Below are 19,389 nucleotides of genomic sequence, written 5' to 3' on the forward strand. Positions count from 1 at the left end.
AACTGGACCAATTGTAACTGACAAAACACCTGGCACTTTTGTCTGTGATTTTTGGAGGGAAGGACTTAAAGTTCCTTTCAAAGGAGAGAGTCTCTTGTAATCTTAATATCAAAACTACAGGTTCAGTGGCCTGAGAGCTGTAATACAAACGAGACCAGTTTCCATTTTCCTAAATGAAATAGAAGTCTTACAAGGACATTAATGGGAATGGAGGGATTGAGTGATAAGGAGATACTGTTTGGCTGGGGCTTTTTACTTTGGAGCATAGGACGCTGAGGGATGATCTTATAGAGAGATACAAAATCATGAGGGACATCAATAAGACACTCACTCTCCCTATCACGTGCCGTCCCTCTCTTTTCACATATCTGTGAACTTTTAGAATGCTTATTTCCCATTAATTACGTCAATATTTTAATCCTCGATCCTGTGAACTCTGAAACGTGCTGCTCTTTTTAAATGACTAAATATCTTTACTTTGATCTGACATCTTTAATTTTCGATTACCCATAATTAGGGACTGCCATTTCTGCTCTGTTTTGTGCCTTGGTCACAATTATATTAATTAGCCATTGCTTGTTGCTTGTCATGCCTTTTTGAAGAATGATAAATTTCATGAATATTAAGTAATCTGTACTAATTGCGCAGTAATGGTTCCAAAGTAGTTTGGTCCCTATTTGATTTCGCAGCACATTGATAGATACATAGAAAATATGTGCAGGAGTAGGCCATTCGGCCCTTCGAACCAGCACCGCCAATCAGAATCAGAATAGTACTTTAGTTGCCAAGTATGTTTTTCAACATACGAGGAATTTCATTTGCAAGTCAGTCATACAAATAAAAGCAACAGAACACCCAAAAAACATTTTAACATGAACATCCACCACAGTGACTCCTACACATTCCTCACTAATTTTGGAAAAAAACCCCATCATTTATTTATTTGCCTCTGTACTCCACCATTTGATGTTTTTAATAGAAAAAATCACATGTGGTTAAAGTGTAAATTTTCAGATTTTAATAGAAGGCCATTTTTATACATTTTGTTTTCACCATGTAGAAATTACATCAATGTTTTTCATAGTACCCCCATTTCAGGGCACCATAATGTTTGGGACACTGCATGTAAATGAAAGTAGTCATGTTTAGTATTTTGTTGCATGTGCTTTGCATTCAATGACTGCTTGAAGTCTGCGTTTCATGAACATCACCAGTTGCTGGGTGCCTTCTCTGGTGATGCTCTGCCAGGCCTGTATTGCAGCCATCTTTAGCTTATGCTTGTTTTGGGGGCTATTCCCCTTCAGTTTTATCTTCAACATATAAAAGGCATGCTCAATTGGGTTCAGATCGGGTGATTGACTTGGCCACTCAAGAATTGACAATTATTTAGCTTTGAAAAACTTCTTTGTTGCTTTAGCATTACGTTTGGAATCATTGTCTTGGCAAGCTGTAACCTGGCCATCCTATTTTTGCGGCTAACTAGTGGTTTGCATCTTGCAATGTAGCCTCTGTATTTCTGTTCATGAAGTCTTCTGCGGGCAGTGGTCATTGAGAAATCCACACCTGACTCCCGAAGAGAGTTTCTTATCTGTCGGACAGGTGTTTGGGGGTTTTCCTTTATTATAGAGGGTATTCTTCTGTCATCAGCTGTGGAGGTCTTCCTTGGCTTGCCAGTCCCTTTGCGATTAGTAAGCTCACCAGTGCTCTGTTTCTTCTTAATGATGTTCCAAACAGTTGATTTTGGTAAGCCTAAGGTTTGGCTGATGTCTCTAACAGTTTTATTCTTGTTTCTCACTCTAATAATGGCTTCTTTGACTTTCATTGGCACAACTTTGGTTCTCATGTTGATAAACAACTATAAAAGTTTCCAAAGGTGATGGAAAGACTGGAGGAAAGACTAGATGCTGAGAGCTCTCTTATACCTGCATTAAGGAGGAAATTAAGCACACCTGAGCAATAACAAATGCCTGTGAAGTCATATGTCCCATCCATTATGGTGCCCTGAAATGGGGGGGGGGGGAACTATGTATAAACACTGCTGTAATTTCTACATGATGAAACCAAAATGTATAAAAATACCCTTTAATAAAATCTGACAATGTGCACTTTAACCACATGTGATTTTTTTTTTTAATGACAAATCTCAAAATGTGGAGTACAGAGGCAAATAAATGATGCGTCTTTGTTCCAAACATTATGGAGGACACTGTAACCTGTCCAATCCCTTAAGAATTTGATATGTTTCTCTAAGATCACCTCTCATCCTAAATTCCTGTGAATATAAACTTAGTTGATCCATTCTTTCATCATATGTCAGTCCCGCAATCGCGGGAATTAACCTGGTGAACCTACGCTGCACTCCCTCAAGAGCAAGAATGTCCGTCCTCAAATTAGGAGACTAAAACTGCACACAACACTCCAGGTGTGGTCTCACCAGGACCCTGTACAACTGCAATAGGACTTCCTTGCTCCGATGCAGTTGCTCCTCGGCCTACTGTTCCGATAAACACATCGAAAATATCGCATGCCGAAAACACATTTGATACAATGAGATCACGTGACCGTAAGTGACGTGCGGCTTGCTGCCGTTGACAAGCGTTTTCATCATCGTAAAGTCAAAATATTGTAAGTCGAAGCATCGTAAATCGGGGAGCATCTGTACTCAAAACCTCTTGCTATGAAGGCCAACATGCCATTTGCTTTCTTCACTGCCTGCTGTACCTGCATGCTTACTTTCAGTGACCGATATACAAGGTCACCCAAGACTCGTTGCACCTCCCCATTTCCTAATCTGACACCATTTGGATAATAATCTGCCGCCTTGTTTTTGCCACCAAAGTGGATCCAGTAAACCATTTTATACGCATTCCATGAATTCATCCTCATTATCACTGCCAATTTGGTTTATCTAGTCAACATATTAGTCTCCCAAAATTATTGTACATGCACCCTCTAACTTCCTGACTTTGCTTTGGATTGCCATTACAGTTGCACAACTCTCCTGGCAAGGTATTTAGTTTAATGCTGGTTTGTAGCTCCATCAAACTAATTTTGTTTAGTTGGAAAATCAAAGTTCTTTCTCTGTCTTTTTCTTCTCCCATTCTTTAGAAATGCTCTGTCTTCTATTGACCCCAATTTAAGTTTATTTCTAATTCCTAGCCTATAACTCCTGTGTGACTCTAAATCATATCTACACATTGGTCAAGGCTATTAAATTGTACCCATTTATTTCAATTTGTCATTAATTTATCTTTATTATTCATTGGCTAATATTTGGCACTTGTTTCTCATTCCTACTGCCCCACCTTAAATAATTAGGCAGATTATAATTATCTAGCTATGGTAACTAGCTCCTTCATCTTACTGACATAGAGGGAGAATTTGCAGACACCATGTTGGTAAATTCTCCATCTCCTTCCTGTACCTTGTCTCATCATTGTTCAAAATCCGGCCCACCAAAGTGGTGTCATCTGCAAACTTAGAGGGAACGAGAGCTGAATTTGGCTCCTCAGTTGTGAGTATTTAAGGAGTTTAGTAGGAGCTTGGTTAGTAAATTTGCAGGTGACACAAAACAAATACTGTAATTCGGCCCTTCAAGCCAGCACCGCATTCAATATGATCATGGCTGATCATCCAAAATCAGTACTCCGTTCCTGCTTTCTCCCCATATCCCTTGATTCCATTAGCCCGAAGAGCTATATCTAACTCTCTTGAATACATCAAGAATACATCAAATACATGTTGTATTGCACTGTGACGCTAATGTGCCTTGGAATTGCCAAAAAAAAGCTGCTGGAAGTACTGTTAAACTATAAGCAGTCCTTAAAGCTGCTCTGAGAATCAATAAAATCTTGGATGATCTTCTAAAATGGTCTTGGTTTCCCACTTATTCAGATAATCTTTTGTTGCTTTAATGTCCTTGAATATTTTGCATTCAGTCCAAGCAATCCTCTGGGTTAGGGAATTCAAACCATTCAGTCTTTTAAGAAATGCAAATTTACCTCATCCTGATCCTAAATGTGCAATTCTGAGATGGATCTCTTAGTATTTTGCCCGCAGAAAGGAATAATGGGCCCTGATCATTATTCCCTCTGAATATTATGGTTTGCTTCATAAACTCCAGGTAAGTCACCTGATATAATAGCCAATTTATCCCAGCAATCAATCTAGTAAACATTTGTTGCATTTTCTCCATCTTGTCTAATGAGACCAAAAGAATGGCACAAGGATGCAGCTAGTAGAGCTGCTCCATTTAGCTCCAACAACCCAGGTCTGATCCTGACCTGGTGGTGTTTGTGTGGAATTTCCACGCTCTTTGTATGACTACGTGGGGTTCCTCTGGGTGCTCCAGTTTCTGCTCACACCGCAAAGGTCCATCATAACCTATACCTGTACATCGGCAAGACCAAGCGCAGGCTCGGCGATCGTTTCGCTGACCACCTCTGCTCAGTCTGCCTTAACCTACCTGATCTCCCAGTTGCTCAGCACTTTAACTTCCCCTCCCATTCCCAATCTGACCTTTCTGTCCTGGGCCGCCTCCATTGTCGGAGTGAGGCCCAGCGCAAATTGGAGAAGAAGCACCTCATATTTTGTTTTGGTAGTTTACTATTCAACGGTATGAACATTGACTTCTCTAACTTCAAATAGCCCTGGCTTTCCCTCTCTCTCCATCCCCTCCCTCTTCCCAGTTCTCCCACCAGTCTTACTGTCTCGGACTACATTCTATCTCTGTACCACCCACTCCCCTCACATCAGTCTGAAGAAGGGTCTTGACCCGAAGCGTCACCCATTCTCTCCAGAGATGCTGCCTGTCCCGCGAAACTACTCCAGCATTTTGTGCCCACCTTCCAAAGGCATGTGGATTGATAGGTTAAATTGGGCACTGTAAATTGTCTCCAAAGTAGTTGTAGAATCTGTGGGGAGTTGATGGGTATGTGGGGAGAATAAAACCGGTTATGGTGGGATTAATGTAAATGCAGATCCTTAATGTTGCTATGGACTCTAGTTGGAATGGTCTGTTTCCATGCTGTCTCGCCCTATGAGAACTCCACATGTAGTCTCGCCAAATTTCTAAATAATTAAAGCAAGATATTCTGCGTCCGTTGTAATAAAGACTAGCATAAATATTATTTCTTATTTCTTGCAATAACTTCAAGTTAATTGTTTTATTTATGTACTAAATTTCCAACTTCACCTGCATTTCAGTGTTTGTTGGTGTGGCCATTCAAATCAAATATCCTGCTTTGCATTCTTCCTTTGGAATAGATAAATTTCACTTCTGCATCCAATTCTCATCTTGCCCAATGGCTTATCCAGGCTGTAGCATTGCCACTTTCATTTCACTGCACATCTCGTATGTGTATGTGACAAATAAACTTGACTTGACTTATAGACAAAAGTGCCGGAGAAACTCAGCGGGTGCAACAGCATCTATGGAGCGAAGGAAATGGGCAACGTTTTGGGCCGAAACCCTTCTTCAGAGTTTCTTTGTATCCTCTTCCAAGTTTACCTTGGATCATCAGCAAATCTTGATACATTATGCTCTATTCCTTTGTCTACGTTATTGATGCATCTTGGAAGGAGTTGAGACCCAGGCAAGTTCTACCAAAGTACTCTAAAGATTGCGCCCTACTTTTTAAAAAATGATTTGCTTATTCTGGTACTTTACCCAGTCTGCCAGCCAATCCTTGGCCCATGCTAATAGATCAGAAATGGTTGACCACGTTTGATTGTATCATTTTGGGTGTTCTAAAAATGTGAAAGCAGCTCAAGTAATTTGGCAGGGTTCAAGGAACATTTTCCATACTGTTTCAACAGATTCCTGGATCTCAGTTTTAAAATGGCAAATTTAATTCACGCTGACATCTGTTACTTTCAAAAGCGAATGAATGTTGTCATTCATTGCACAGAACCACTGAAACTAGCATTTAAGGGTGTTATGAGCAAATATTTCCAACAGCTTAACTGCTTGGATCTCATGGCAGGGAAAATGCAGAAACAGTTTTCTAACTTACTGTACTATCCCATCATATGGTGATTGATAGGGTAACACATTGTATAGCAGTTTGTTTACCTTCAAAGAAATTCTATTTGCTTCTAGGGGACATATATTTTTATTTGACAGTACATTGCAGCCAAGATATATTACAACCCACTTTTTAATTGAATATCTTTGCACATATGTTCCTATGAGAAAGATCTAATAAAATCAGGCACATTTAATCATGTGAATTTTTATTTTTACTATGAGGTATAGTAGTCAGAATATGGATGTAACCGCGAAGTATATTTGCAAATTTCCTTCCTTCCATCCCAAATATAAATCTGACGGATTGTGTGAGAACCACACACAAGCAAATCTACCTTCAAGTGAATCTGAATTATTTTTGTTGCCAGTTTCCACAATGATGTTTATTGCATAATACAATTTTCAGAGTTGGATTATAATTTACTGTTTTATAATGGTGTTAGTCAGAGTTGACTACAAGAATAAGAATGCAAAACAAAAGATGATAAAGGAACTCCTTTTCCCTCAAACGCTGGCTGTAGAGCTCATAACTCGCTTTGCCTTTTATCAAGAGAAACTAGATAATTCTGCAATATTCAGTAAATATATTGGGAGCTTTGCTGGGTTCAGTGGTAAGTTAACAGTGCAAAGCTGAGGTTTGAAGTTATTTTGTGCAGTGAGGTTCATCCAGACTTATCCAAATAAGTTGACCATAAGTACTATGGTGTATTAAATTTTCAAAAACATTGGATTCTGCAATTTTATGTAACTACATAAAACCCTACCAGCCCACCATTCCCTCCTGTGCACAACTGGGAATTGCACCTTCCACCTACATTCCTTTCTCTAGCCTCATCATTTGCAACTTCATACTTTTTGTGTCTCACCTATTCTTCCCCCCCCCCCCCCCCCCCATCTATACCCTTTGTCCTGAATCTGCCTATCAATTTCCACCCCCACCCCCCCTCACCTGTATTGACCTATTACCTGCCAAGCCTTGTCTCACACCTCCTCTCCCAGCTTTCTATCCCCCCCCCCCCCTCCCCTGAAGTCCAGGCCCTAATCACTACCTATCCATGTTCTCCAGGGATGCTGCCAGACCCGCTGAGTTACTCCAGCACTTTGTCTTTTTTTTAAACTATTGTGTATGAGGTGTTTGAATTTTTATTACTTGGGTACATTTAGGCTGTCTTGAATTATTCTAACCTTTTTCCAAAAACTATTATTGCAGACGCAGTTTCTGATTCAGGAGTGCGCGTCGCTGATTACCAAGCCAAACTTTATCTCGACGCTGTGTTACGCCATTGACAATCCATTGCACTATCAGAAGGTAGGCACTGGTTACAACCGAGTACTATACTTTGGGATGTGTTGACTTGAATCTCTCATACCTGTAAATGAAAAATGTCTTATCAATGTACTTTGAAAGTTGTAGAATGGAGTGTTTATTAGGAGTTAAAATCTCATTTAATTTTACTTGCTGCATTGAATTCAACACTGTTTATAAGTAGAATGAAAATGGATTTTAATTAAACTTGCTAATTTAAGTTTGATTTTCTTGAGGTATTTTTTCAAATTATGGATTTATCATTTTATCCAAGAATTGTCTTTAATATTCAAGCCTCATTGCAGTGGATTCCATTCTGGTTGTCACCAGATATCACATGTCTGTGCTTGTTGGTCCTTTTCTATATTACAGGAAAGGTGTTGTAATAGCTGCACACTGCCTGTCTTGCAGTTTCTCATTGTCTCTAAAACTTCACTTTTCTGCATCCTTATGCAGTCTGTCACCTTGTGTGGCTCTGCCTCATTCTTGCTGAGTTGGAGTTGTCTTTATTTGAGTTATAGTTTCATATCCTGATTTCACATGTTATGGTTATTACCAATGCATTATTCAAAATGATTGGTGAGTAAAGCGATTCTGTCTGATATCTCTGATATTGGTAACCCTTGTAAAATTTATTCTGATAGGTGTATAAATCTATAACTGAAGCGGTAACTTGAAACAAATCATTGGTATTCATTCATTTAAGTCCAGTATGGCACCCTTGCAAGTCATGCTTTCAGAATGAGAGAATGCTGGTGTTTGAAATTATTTGCAGGAGTTCAGGAATTCCGTTTGAACTATCTTTATGGTATGTTGGCATTCATAGTAAGTGGATTTGAATACATGTACAGTTACGCAAAGCCTTGTCGCGATCACACTTGGAATATTTAATGTAGTTTTGATCTTGCCTAAAAATGAACATTCACCAAGTGCGAGAAGAATTGATGGTGATCCAATTGAAGGTAAGGAAACTATGACAGGCATAGGCAGTCTGTCTGTGAGGAAAAAAATTCCTCTGGCAGAGATGAATAGAACATGGTGTCAGAATATCGGGTTATATTGCAAGAGATTTGGATTGATGTGATCCTGTGGAATTTGGAACTGCATGGGGTTGTAGAAAGAGGTTGACATTTCAACACAAGTTATCAAATGGTATAGGGAAAGGGGACATTGGGGAAAGTCCCAATCATATTGAATGGCGAAATAGCTCTAAGGGAAGAGTGATCTCCTTTTACTGTTTCTGAAATGATGCCTAAGTCACATTCTTGTGCCAGGTTGGCCTAAGGCCAACCCAGCATCCGACTGGCTGATGGCATGCAAGATGTAATGCAAAAATTGCTCTTCAATTGGGCCAGTCGAAGCTTTGGTTGAATTCGAAGAGATGGATTTATAAAATGGAAGCCAAGTTTGACATATGTTTTAGAGTTCTTTAAATTTTATCTGGGAGAATTGATGTTGGGGGATGGGGGGGGGGGGTGGCTAGGTGTTGTGGTATACGTATGTTTTTGGAAGGTTTTTCGATAAAATGCCATATGTTGAATTACATTTAGAGCTCATGGAGTTGAGGATTATATACAAGTATGGTATAAAGTTATTACTGATGTTTTTTTAAAGTAAGATTAATTGTATCTTGGGTTGGCAGACAGAGATTGGTAGGATGTCACAGAGATTGTTGCATTGACCCTGACTATTTAGAGTCAACATTAATTTGGTTGGGGAACCAAATGTTACATTTCCACGTGCTGACGAGTAGCGATATGGCAGTTTGAACATGGTATGAATGAATGTGCCACAAGGTGATTCAGTGGAAGAAACATGTCTGAGTATTTTTTAAGGTTGGGAAATGTTGATTATTCAAATGGGTGAATGGCTGGTGATTTGGAAATGGTATGGTAATAGTACAAATGGTATGTTATCGTTCATTGCTATAGGATCTATGTAGAATAATAAGTTGTCTATGCTGGTTACATATGGCCTTTGTCAGATAACATCTGGAATTTTCTGATGGATATATTTGGTTTAGGGGGAAAAAAAAATTCGCCAGATTGATTCTTTGGATTATTTGTAAGACTCGGATCGTCTGGAATTTAAAATGAGAGGAGTCCTCATTGCGATGTACTGCGTACTTAGATGGACTGGACAGTGTAGATGCAAGGAGGATGTTTCCCTTGGCAAAGGAATCTAAAAGTAGCAAATGGGGGAAGACATAGAAATCTCGGTTCAAAGTAAGGAGTAGACCATTTTGGATTGAAATAGAGATTTCTTGTTTTAGAGGGAGATGAATCATTGTTCTCGAGCCTTGGGAGCTATAGACACCCTGTCATTGATATTATTTAAAGCTGAGATTGATAAACATCTAGATATCTGAAGAATCAAGGGAAAGGTTTTTGTCCTACATCTTGAAGTTTTCCATTTTCCATTTGCTGATTCAGATGCAATTTCCATTGGATTTTGTTTTTAAATTTCTAATTTATGTTTAAATTTCTTATCCTATACAACCCAAGTTTCTATTTCTACTTTACAGAGTCTGAAACCTTCACCCCACCTGTTTACTCAACTTAGTAAAGTGCTCAAGTTAAGCAAAGTCCAAGAGGTAAGATAATATGGTAATATATTGCTGTTCTGCAGGCTTGAACCTTGCTTCTCTCCGATTAAAATGTATTCCCACCACAGACAGTTCTGGTTTGATTTATGGACGACTGTGTTTCAGGTTATCTTAGGCCTCGCCTTGCTGAATTCTTCTAGCTCAGATCTGCGAGCGTTTGGTGAGTGTTTTGTTTATGTAAAATATTTTCAACCTGTGATTGAAAGCTTAAAAGAGAATAATTATATTTGTTGTATAGATAGTTTTATCCTGGACTTCAATGGTTTAATGGTTCAAGATTATTGGGTTAATAACATTTATCTTTTCCACTTTCCCCTTCAGCTGAACTTAATAGTTTGATATAAAATATCAATCGCATAATGTTCATAGTGTGGAGCACATAGAACACAAATTGTCAGAATTGCTCAAATGCTTGAAGTTTGTTGGAGATATTTGTTTAAAAACAGCAGTGCCATTTAGAAACTTAAAAGCAATGAAGTTGTACGGCAAGAACCAGTAGTTGATTGAACTTAATATAAGGCTCCCAGACAAAAAACGAACTTTTCTTAAGTGTTTGGTGCTTAGGATAGTTTGCTTAACTGCTTTTGAGTTAAACTTGACTGCTTTTGAGTTAACTCCAGTTTGGTCTGGTGAAATACCTTGGATATGCTCAGTTGGCAGATGCAATATGACGAGTTCTCTGTTACGCTTACAGTAGATAAAGTGGAAAGAATCACTTGAAGCTGGTGATTTTGGTTGGTCTAATTTAGTGCTATTGTCAATGATTTGTGTAAGGAATCCAGACTCACACAGGTTGAAGCACAAGCATCTTTATTGTTCAGATCATTAACAACTAAGCAGTTCATCACACATTCACACTGCTACTCTGACTGGTAGACAGTGGGTTGGATCTAACACTGAATGTTATAATTAGGCGGGGTTATTATTACTAAGCATTCTAATTGGCTAACATGCTGTAGCCAATCTACATCTCTTGTTCTGTAAATGAAATGGGGTTAAAGCTAACTTTAACAGTATTTTCAATACTCTTCATTGCATATTACAGTTAAAAAAAAAAAATCTCTTCCCAGTTCCTTAGTGGTGTTTATATTTGGACCAATTTTAGAAACATTTCTCGTTGATGGTTGCAAGTTTAAGATTATCTGTGAAAGATCATTCAGTTTGCCGCTAATACCAGATTCTGTATTAAATGACTTTGATTGATATGTTTTTATTAGATTATTATAAGTAAATTTCAAAATAAAATGCTGAGAGTCAGCTTTCTATTTAATGTTTAAGAAATTAATTTTAATAAGTCATAGCAAGATCTGTATTTATGTGTATTTGATTCAACAGCAAGAGAGCTGCAGTACTTTGTAAAAAAAACCCCATCTAAAACAAAATATTTTCATTGATGTTTATATGATATATGAATATATGATATCTATATGCATATGATATCTGTTTCCTTGAGTTGCAAATGGGTTTAATTGCCCTCCCTGCTACCCCTCATACCAAGTGATTTATTCTTTACCAGCTCAGAATTTGCAGGCTGGATGTAATATGCCCTGTTCTGGAATGTTGCATTTATTTGGAGCTTCCAAATAAGTACCATTGTATATGCATTATCATTCCTTTTGTTTTGTCCAATCTTCTCCTACTGGAAGATTCAACAGTCAGAAGTGATCTGAGAATTTGCAGGGCTGAAGTTCTCTGTACCTGCTGGTCTAACTATTGAGGCAAAATGTAGGTTACTTTTGCTGCTGTGTTAAACCCCTCTCTCCAATTTCAGCTCTCCAATTTGTGAAACAGAAGCTTCCTGATCTTCTGCGATCCTACATTGACGCAGACGTGAGTGGGAACCAAGAAGGTGGCTTTCAGGATATTGCAATAGAGGTCCTGCACCTGCTCCTGTCCCATCTTCTTTTTGGGCAAAAAGGAGCATTTGGTGTCGGACAGGAACAGATTGACGCTTTCCTTAAGACATTGTGCAGAGGTAAGTAAAGCACAGTTGGATGACCCTCTGCACCCAGACTGTGCTATGCCAGAATGGGAAATTGTGGGTAGTTAAAATCAGTTATATGCCCTTGTTTTTGCAGCTGATGTGAGGACTAATTTGTTTTTGTTGTTGTAGGGTTTATAGAAGCTTAAGTGAATCTGAAAAAGAGTGAATCTGTGGAATAATTCTTGATGTTATATCTAATCTTATCAAATATTTAGGTTTGGGGGTTTACTGCTAAGTTTGTTGTCCATTCACGTTTTCCCAGGAAACCTTTTCTTTGAACCGTGGTATTCTATGTATGGAAGGTGCTTGCTTTAATATTCTGAACTCTAATATTATAGTAGAAAAACACAAAACGTGCAACACAAAAGGGGCATGAAATCATTTGGAACTTATTGAATCCTGTAAACCTATTTCAGAAAATGGTTTAATACCATTTCAAGGGGAGTTTTGGAATGGGGGGGGGGGGGGAAAGAGGTCATTGGTTATTAGTTGAATCATGTATAATGATTAGTAACATCCGAGGCATTTTCATGTGCATTGATCACCAACTGATACTTTGTTCAAATGGGGTTTCCTATGTGTACAGAATAGTGAAGAATATAAGTTTGGGTTTAATTTACTCTGTTACAAAACTGTAATGTAGTTATGCACCCTCACACTTTGGATCGGTATCGAATGGCAAGGGCACTCTATGCTGGGGGAGAAGTAATTGAGAGTGATACCTGGAGCTTCTCTGACAATAACTTGATTGTGATTGTACAAATGTGGGTAGGCAGACAAAAAGTGCTTAGATGTTCAATGTTTGTTGGGAATTGTTTTTAATATACTTTTCAGATGAATACTAATTATTTAGTGGGGTCTCAATAGTCCCATTGATTTATTTCAGTCAATACTTCTAAGTTACTACTTTCTTGATACATTATACTTTTTTTGTACCAGATTTTCCGCAAGAGCGTTGTCCTGTGGTGCTTGCACCACTGCTATATCCTGAAAAACGGGACATTCTGATGGATAGGATTCTGTCTGATTCGGGAGGGATAGTGAAAACGACGATGGACAGCTCACTAGCAGATTTTATGCAAGAAGTAGGCTACGGCTTTTGTACAAGGTATGTAAAAATTTACTTGTAGCCGACTTTTGGGTTAATACTAAATACTACAAACATCATTGAGCAAGACTAACGAGTTCTATTGGAAGCTGCTGAAATATTTCCCAAGCTGTTTGTTCATTGAACTCCTTCTGCCCGAAGAACAAGTTACTTTGCTGGAGTTCCTTGAATGGTTTTTGTCTTCTGTTAGAAAACCATTTTCTCTGATAAACCTAAAGCCAGAGTTATGAAGATAGGAGCTGTATTAATACAGATAAAATGATGACAAACATTGAAAGGCAATTGGTTTTTAACTATAAAGTATGGCTTGAGTTACTAGGAGCTATTTTCAAAGTGTAGGATGGAAAGATTAAGTACATGGGAATTTTATTTATGAAACAAATAGTTAATGCAATTTTAAAGAATTTTAACTGAGTCACTTGTTGTATAATGCCAGGGTAGAATGTGTGTGCCTGTCATCGGAATGCAGATGGCATATACCGCGCCAAGAAGTAATGGGTATTAGTGTCTTCGAGAGAGAATTAGTGAACCTATTTTCACCAGAGTAAAGAAGGCTCCAATTTGCAGGTGTTTAAAATGATGACAGTTTTAAGTATTAGTGACTGGAGGGTAAAAATCTTAAGATAATTGGAGAACAATTAAAGAAGTGAGATAATAACTTGGGTGGGTCAGGCAATAGAATGGTCTGCCAGAAGCAACAATGGAAGGATAATCCTGTAATACTTCTTGAAGGGGAAATGGGTAAATATTTGAAAGGGATTATGAAATGTGCAGGCAAATAAAACTAAATGAAGAGCTTTGGGGGCCATTCCAGTGGCTGAATAGCAGATTGTGTTATAAAATTCCAATTCCAAATTTTTGTCCTTGAGCAAATCACCATTTTATAAGGATTTGGCACCCGTATCAAGCATTTGAACCTCTTGAAATGACCAGGTGTCCAATTTAAACAATTTTTAACGCTTTCCTCTGCAAAAAAAAACCTTGCTACTAATGTGAATGGAATACATGCACCCAAATTTTTACTATGCCACAAGCAGCCTCTTGTGCTCTTTCTTTACTTTATTTCATTCTTGCTATGAATAAGGACACAAGCACTGCTTGATAAGCCCTGAGTGGTACAGTTGCATAACAAAACATACATCATTGGAAATCATGGCCATAAATCTGTCTGGATGTAGAGTATCATGATGTAGTTTATAAATTGTATGTCACCTTTGTTAAAAAGGGAGCATTAATACAATTTTTCCTCAACATGCTCTGATAATAAATTCACTACATTAATAGCCTCTGAAAGTCCATTATAAAAGTGGACGTATCTGTTTGCTTCCTCAATTGTAATGTACTGAGCTTATAATTGAGAATGCGCGTCTTACACTACTTTTTTTATGTGCTTGGGCTGAATCTATGCATCTATCTTTCATTTGTCCTTTACATGACAAATGTTTCACAACAAGCTCAATGTTATGCACTGAAAGTAAATCTGCATTGACATCTTGATTGTCAATTCTAGCCCTTGCAAAGTCTATTGTTGAAGATTGTGGGGATTTAATTTGTGTTGCATATGGATGGTTTGTAACCTACTATCAATATTGGGGTGCTACTGCATAAATTACTTAAATTTGTGTTTTGCTTTAGTTAAATGGCTTTTACTTGATTGTGTGCAGTTGGAGAATGCCAAAGTCACTTTTTTTCATAACATTGTGAATTTAAAGTTTTTCCTCCAGTGATGGAGGCATGCATATTCTATAAAAATGACATTGATGAGCATTGTGACTTTGCATGAAAGTTCATGTTCAAAGTAATCCATTAGTTTGTGCAAAACTGAGAAAAAATTATCACATTTGTTTAGATTATTTCACCACCAGAAATTGTACTTTTTTTGCAGCGCTGAAGAATGCCGTCAGATCATTTTGCAGTTTGGAGTTCGGGAAGTGACAGCTTCTCAGGTTGCCAGGGTATTGGGAATGATGGCTCGGACGCATTCGGGCTTGACTGATGGCATTTCCTTACAAGTAAACATAATTTCAGAAAATAAGAATATATGAAAAACTTTCAGTAGAGTTATTAAATTAATGTTTCATTATAGTGTGGCTTTCTTACTGTACTCTGAATTTGTTGACTTTCCATTTTTGTATGGTCCACTATCTGTTTGTAATTCTGATCAATTTCTCAACTGTGAGCCATTTCACCACAATAATGTGCCATAGGACCAAGGTTCCAATCAGACCAAGAAAATTGTTGCATATTTCATGTCCTCTCCAGAGCACCTACATGTATAGCATCTTTTTGCTGGTGGATTTGTAATAGCATTTACCCAAGTTTGTGACTAAATGTGTTTTATCGATATTTTGAAAATATCCCTCCAGCTCTCCCTGAAACCATGAGGAAGATCTTCCCGTTGTCCCCAAAATTGTTGATTTTGCTCGCTAAACTGGGCAGAAGTTTTGAACGGTGGCAAGTCTGTCAATCTTTATGACGTTGATTTCAATGAGAAGAAAATAGCCAGAAGTTGAGTAGTTGCAAAAATGGTGCACTGAGCAGGGCAGAATGGAAAATCTTGGATTAATTCAATTGTACAGAATTGCACATATTCGAATGTACAATCTAGCTTTTTATTCCAGGTGTATTCACTTCCCTGGAACATTTTTTCTGCAAAGTCAACTTCAGGCCCTCTCAGTTCACACTCGCCCATGCTTTTAGATTTGTCCATGCTTTTAGATTTTTGCCAATTTTACTCAGACATGTCAATATAAATGGGGCCTTGCGTTACATTATATTGTGAGGCAGCACTCCCTTAATGAACATTTAACTGTAAAGATGTGCACTAGTTAATCACTGGAACCTTAATGTGCATTGTCTTAAAAGTTAGGTGAGGCACAAACTGATATGGGACGTGTCGAAATACCAGCGCTGACATGATATTTGTTCACTGGCTAAAGCTGCTGAGATAGAAAAGGAGCGGTGTTGTAGAAAGTTGAGTGAGGAGTTGTAGAAAGCACTAAGGAGCTTTCTTATACTGACACGTTTTTAATGCCCAACCTGAATGGGCATGGGCAATTTTGGTAAAGTTATTGATTGACAAGATTAAGTACATGCTTGAGCTCTGTATTCATTCAATGTTAACAAATAGACTAATAGGTATACCATTCAATGGGTGGCACAGTGGCACAGAAGTAGTGCTGCTGCACTCACAGTGCCTGAGACCCGGGTTTGATACTGACTATGGGTGCTGTGGGCTTTCTCTGGTTGCACGGTTTTCCACCCACATTCCAAAGACATGCAGATTTGTAGGTTAATTGGTTTCCATAAATTGTCCCCAATGTTTGTAAGATAAGAAAGTGAGATAACATAGAACTAGTGTACAGGTGGGCCGAAGTGCCTGTTTCCACCCTCTATCTCTAAAACTAAAACTAAAGCAAGATTATGTATTCTCCCTGTTCATTTTATAAGAGATAACTAAATTGGTAATTTGTTTTGCGATAATCAGAGTTATACAGCATGGAATCAGGCCTTCAGCCCAACCTGTCCATACTGACCAAGTTGCCAGAGCTAATCCCATTTGCCTGCATTTGGTCCATATCCCTGTAAACCTTTCTTATCTATGTATGCTTCCAAATGTTTTTTAACTTTGTAATTGTATTTGCCTCTACTACCTCTTATGGCAGCTCGTTCCATCTACCATCAATGTCTGTGTGGAGAAACTTGCACCTCGGATCTCTTTTTAATTATCTCCCTCTCAGCTTAAACCTCTGTTCTCTATTTGTAAATCCCTACTCTGGGAAAAGACTGACCATCCATCTTATCAATTCCCTCATTTTATAGCATGCAGACATATCACTAATTTGTTTTTTTACTTATCAATGAAAGTTTTACTTGTGTTCACAGTCTATCTCAGCCCCTGGAAGTGGAATCTGGAGTGATGGAAAGGATAAAACTGATTCTGCACAGGCCCATACTTGGAATGTAGAAATATTTATTGATGTTGTGAAAGATGTGGTAAGTTAGCAATTGATATTTTAGAGAAAATGGTTTTTACATTTTTGATGCTGTCAAATATAATTAAAAAAGAAAATGTCATTTACTTAAATTGTAAAGAGTGATGCTGTTGATGTGGGGGTAAATTTGATTTTATCTAGTTCATCATGCTTGAAACCATGCTTGAAATATTAGATTTTCTGCGTTGGTCAGAATGACAGATGCTGAAATCTCATTATGTGCAATAACAGGCGATATATGATATTTTTGCACTGAAAAGGTTACTGCTTAGTAGCACTCCAATTCCAAATGTCAAAAATGCTTTTTTTCACCACTCAATGGCTATCCATTAAAAGAATATTGATAAAATGTTGTTCATTTTGTTACATCACAGCACAGTTCAATGATTCCGCTTTTCTATAATCTGTGCTGTAGTTCCATTTATTTTGGTTGCTTAACCAGAAATGACATAATTAATTTGTCACCTTAACTGACACAACTAATTGATTAAGCAGAGCTGCCTTGGGAAACTGGTTGCATTTAAGAAAGATCTGTCACCATCAAGTTAGGAATGGTGATAAATACTGGCCTTGGCAGCAATGTTCACCTCATTAATAAGTTGCAAAGGATATGTTTTTTTGATCTTTCAATAGCATAATGCAATGAAAATGGCTTGAACAGGAGATTATCTTGCCTATAGGCAATGGAGCTTGAGTAGAAATGTCCTATTTTTCTTTTACTGCAAAGGTGAACAGAGGTAATGAACTCAATTCAACTAGATTGGCAGTGGAGAAAATGTATTGAGTAGTTTTGCAGGTTCTCATTTGTGGAAGTGATTATAAATCAGTGGTACATGTTAATTCCAGGGTTCTGACTGGGAGTTTTTGGAAATTGTCATCCTTTGAGGTGATAATATACAAAATACATAGGGCTTGGATGGGTACATGCAGGCTTCTGATGGTTTCTTCTGTCTAAGAAGCCTTAAACTAGATTCAGATTCAGATTCAACTTTAATTGTCATTGTCAGTGTACAGTACAGAGACAACGAAATGCAGTTAGCATCTCCCTGGAAGAGCGACATAGAATATGATTTCAATAAATAAATCTATTTACATGTATACAGACATAGTGTTTTTCCTGTGGGAGGAGTGTCCGGGGGGGGGGGGGGGTGATTGGTAGTCACCGATGTACATTGTTGAGTAGTGTGACAGCCGCAGGGAAGAAGCTGTTCCTGGACCTGCTGGTCCGGCAATGGAGAGACCTGTAGCGCCTCCCGGATGGCAGGAGGGTAAACAGTCCATGGTTGGGGTGAGAGCAGTCCTTGGCGATGCTGAGCGCCCTTCGCAGACAACGCTTGCTTTGGACAGACTCAATGGAGGGGAGCGAGGAACCGGTGATGCGTTGGGCAATTTTCACCACCCTCTGCAGTGCTTTCCGGTCGGAGACAGAGCAGTTGCCATACCATACTGTGATACAGTTGGTAAGGATGCTCTCGATGGTGCAGCGGTAGAAGTTCCCCAGGATCTGAGTAGACAGATGGACCTTCTTCAGTCTCCTCAGGAAGAAGAGACGCTGGTGAGCCTTCTTGACCAGAGTTGAGGTATTGTGGGTCCAAGAGAGGTCATCGGAGATGTTGACCCCCAGGAACCTGAAGCTGGAAACACGTTCCACCTCTGTCCCGTTGATGTGGATGGGGGTGTGCGTGCCGCTCCTAGACTTCCTGAAGTCTACAATGAGCTCCTTGGTCTTCTTGGAGTTAAGGGCCAGTTTGTTGTCAGTGCACCATGCTGCTAGGAGCTGGACCTCCTCCCTATAGGCCGACTCATCGTTGTTGCTGATGAGGCCAATCACCGTTGTATCATCTGCATACTTGATGATGGTGTTAGTACCATGTACAGGTGTGCAGTCGTAGGTGAAGAGGAAGTAGAGGAGGGGGCTCAACACACAGCCCTGTGGAACGCGGGTGTTCAGGGTGAGGGTTGAAGAGGTGTGCTTGTCTAACCTAACAGACTGGGGTCTGTTGGTTAGAAAGCCCAGTATCCAGTTGCAGAGGGAGGGGTCGATGCCCAGGTTACCAAGTTTGGTGATCAGTTTAGAGGGTATAATGGTGTTGAATGCTGAGCTGTAATCGATGAACAGCATTCTTACATAAGTGTCTCTGTTGTCGAGGTGGGAGAGGGCGGAGTGAAGTGCCGTTGAGATGGCATCCTCCGTACTCCTATTCTTGCGGTAGGCAAACTGATAGGGATCCAATGTGGGGGGTAGGCAGCCTTTGAGGTGTGCCAGGACCAGCCTCTCGAAGCACTCGGTGATGATGGGGGTAAGTGCAGCTGGGCGGAAGTCGTTGAGGCTTGCCGCAGTGGAGTGTTTTGGCACCGGCACG

At 39.0% G+C, this 19,389-nt stretch overlaps 1 protein-coding gene across 16 annotated transcripts in view; it reads left to right on the forward strand.

Moving 5' to 3' along the window:
• The window catches only part of cnot1 (CCR4-NOT transcription complex subunit 1), a 159,926-nt gene that overhangs the window by 26,064 nt on the left and 114,473 nt on the right, over window positions 1-19,389 (forward strand). For all 16 annotated transcript variants that reach the window (XM_033035982.1, XM_033035993.1, XM_033035984.1 and 13 more), the window contains 7 exons: window positions 7,239-7,337; window positions 9,859-9,927; window positions 10,045-10,099; window positions 11,711-11,914; window positions 12,863-13,031; window positions 14,917-15,043; window positions 16,917-17,027. In XM_033035982.1, the coding sequence (XP_032891873.1) occupies window positions 7,239-7,337; window positions 9,859-9,927; window positions 10,045-10,099; window positions 11,711-11,914; window positions 12,863-13,031; window positions 14,917-15,043; window positions 16,917-17,027 (834 nt within the window). The remainder of the gene's footprint in view (window positions 1-7,238; window positions 7,338-9,858; window positions 9,928-10,044; window positions 10,100-11,710; window positions 11,915-12,862; window positions 13,032-14,916; window positions 15,044-16,916; window positions 17,028-19,389) is intronic.

This window comes from Amblyraja radiata, chromosome 17 (assembly GCF_010909765.2).
Source record: "Amblyraja radiata isolate CabotCenter1 chromosome 17, sAmbRad1.1.pri, whole genome shotgun sequence".
NCBI lineage: Eukaryota > Metazoa > Chordata > Chondrichthyes > Rajiformes > Rajidae > Amblyraja > Amblyraja radiata.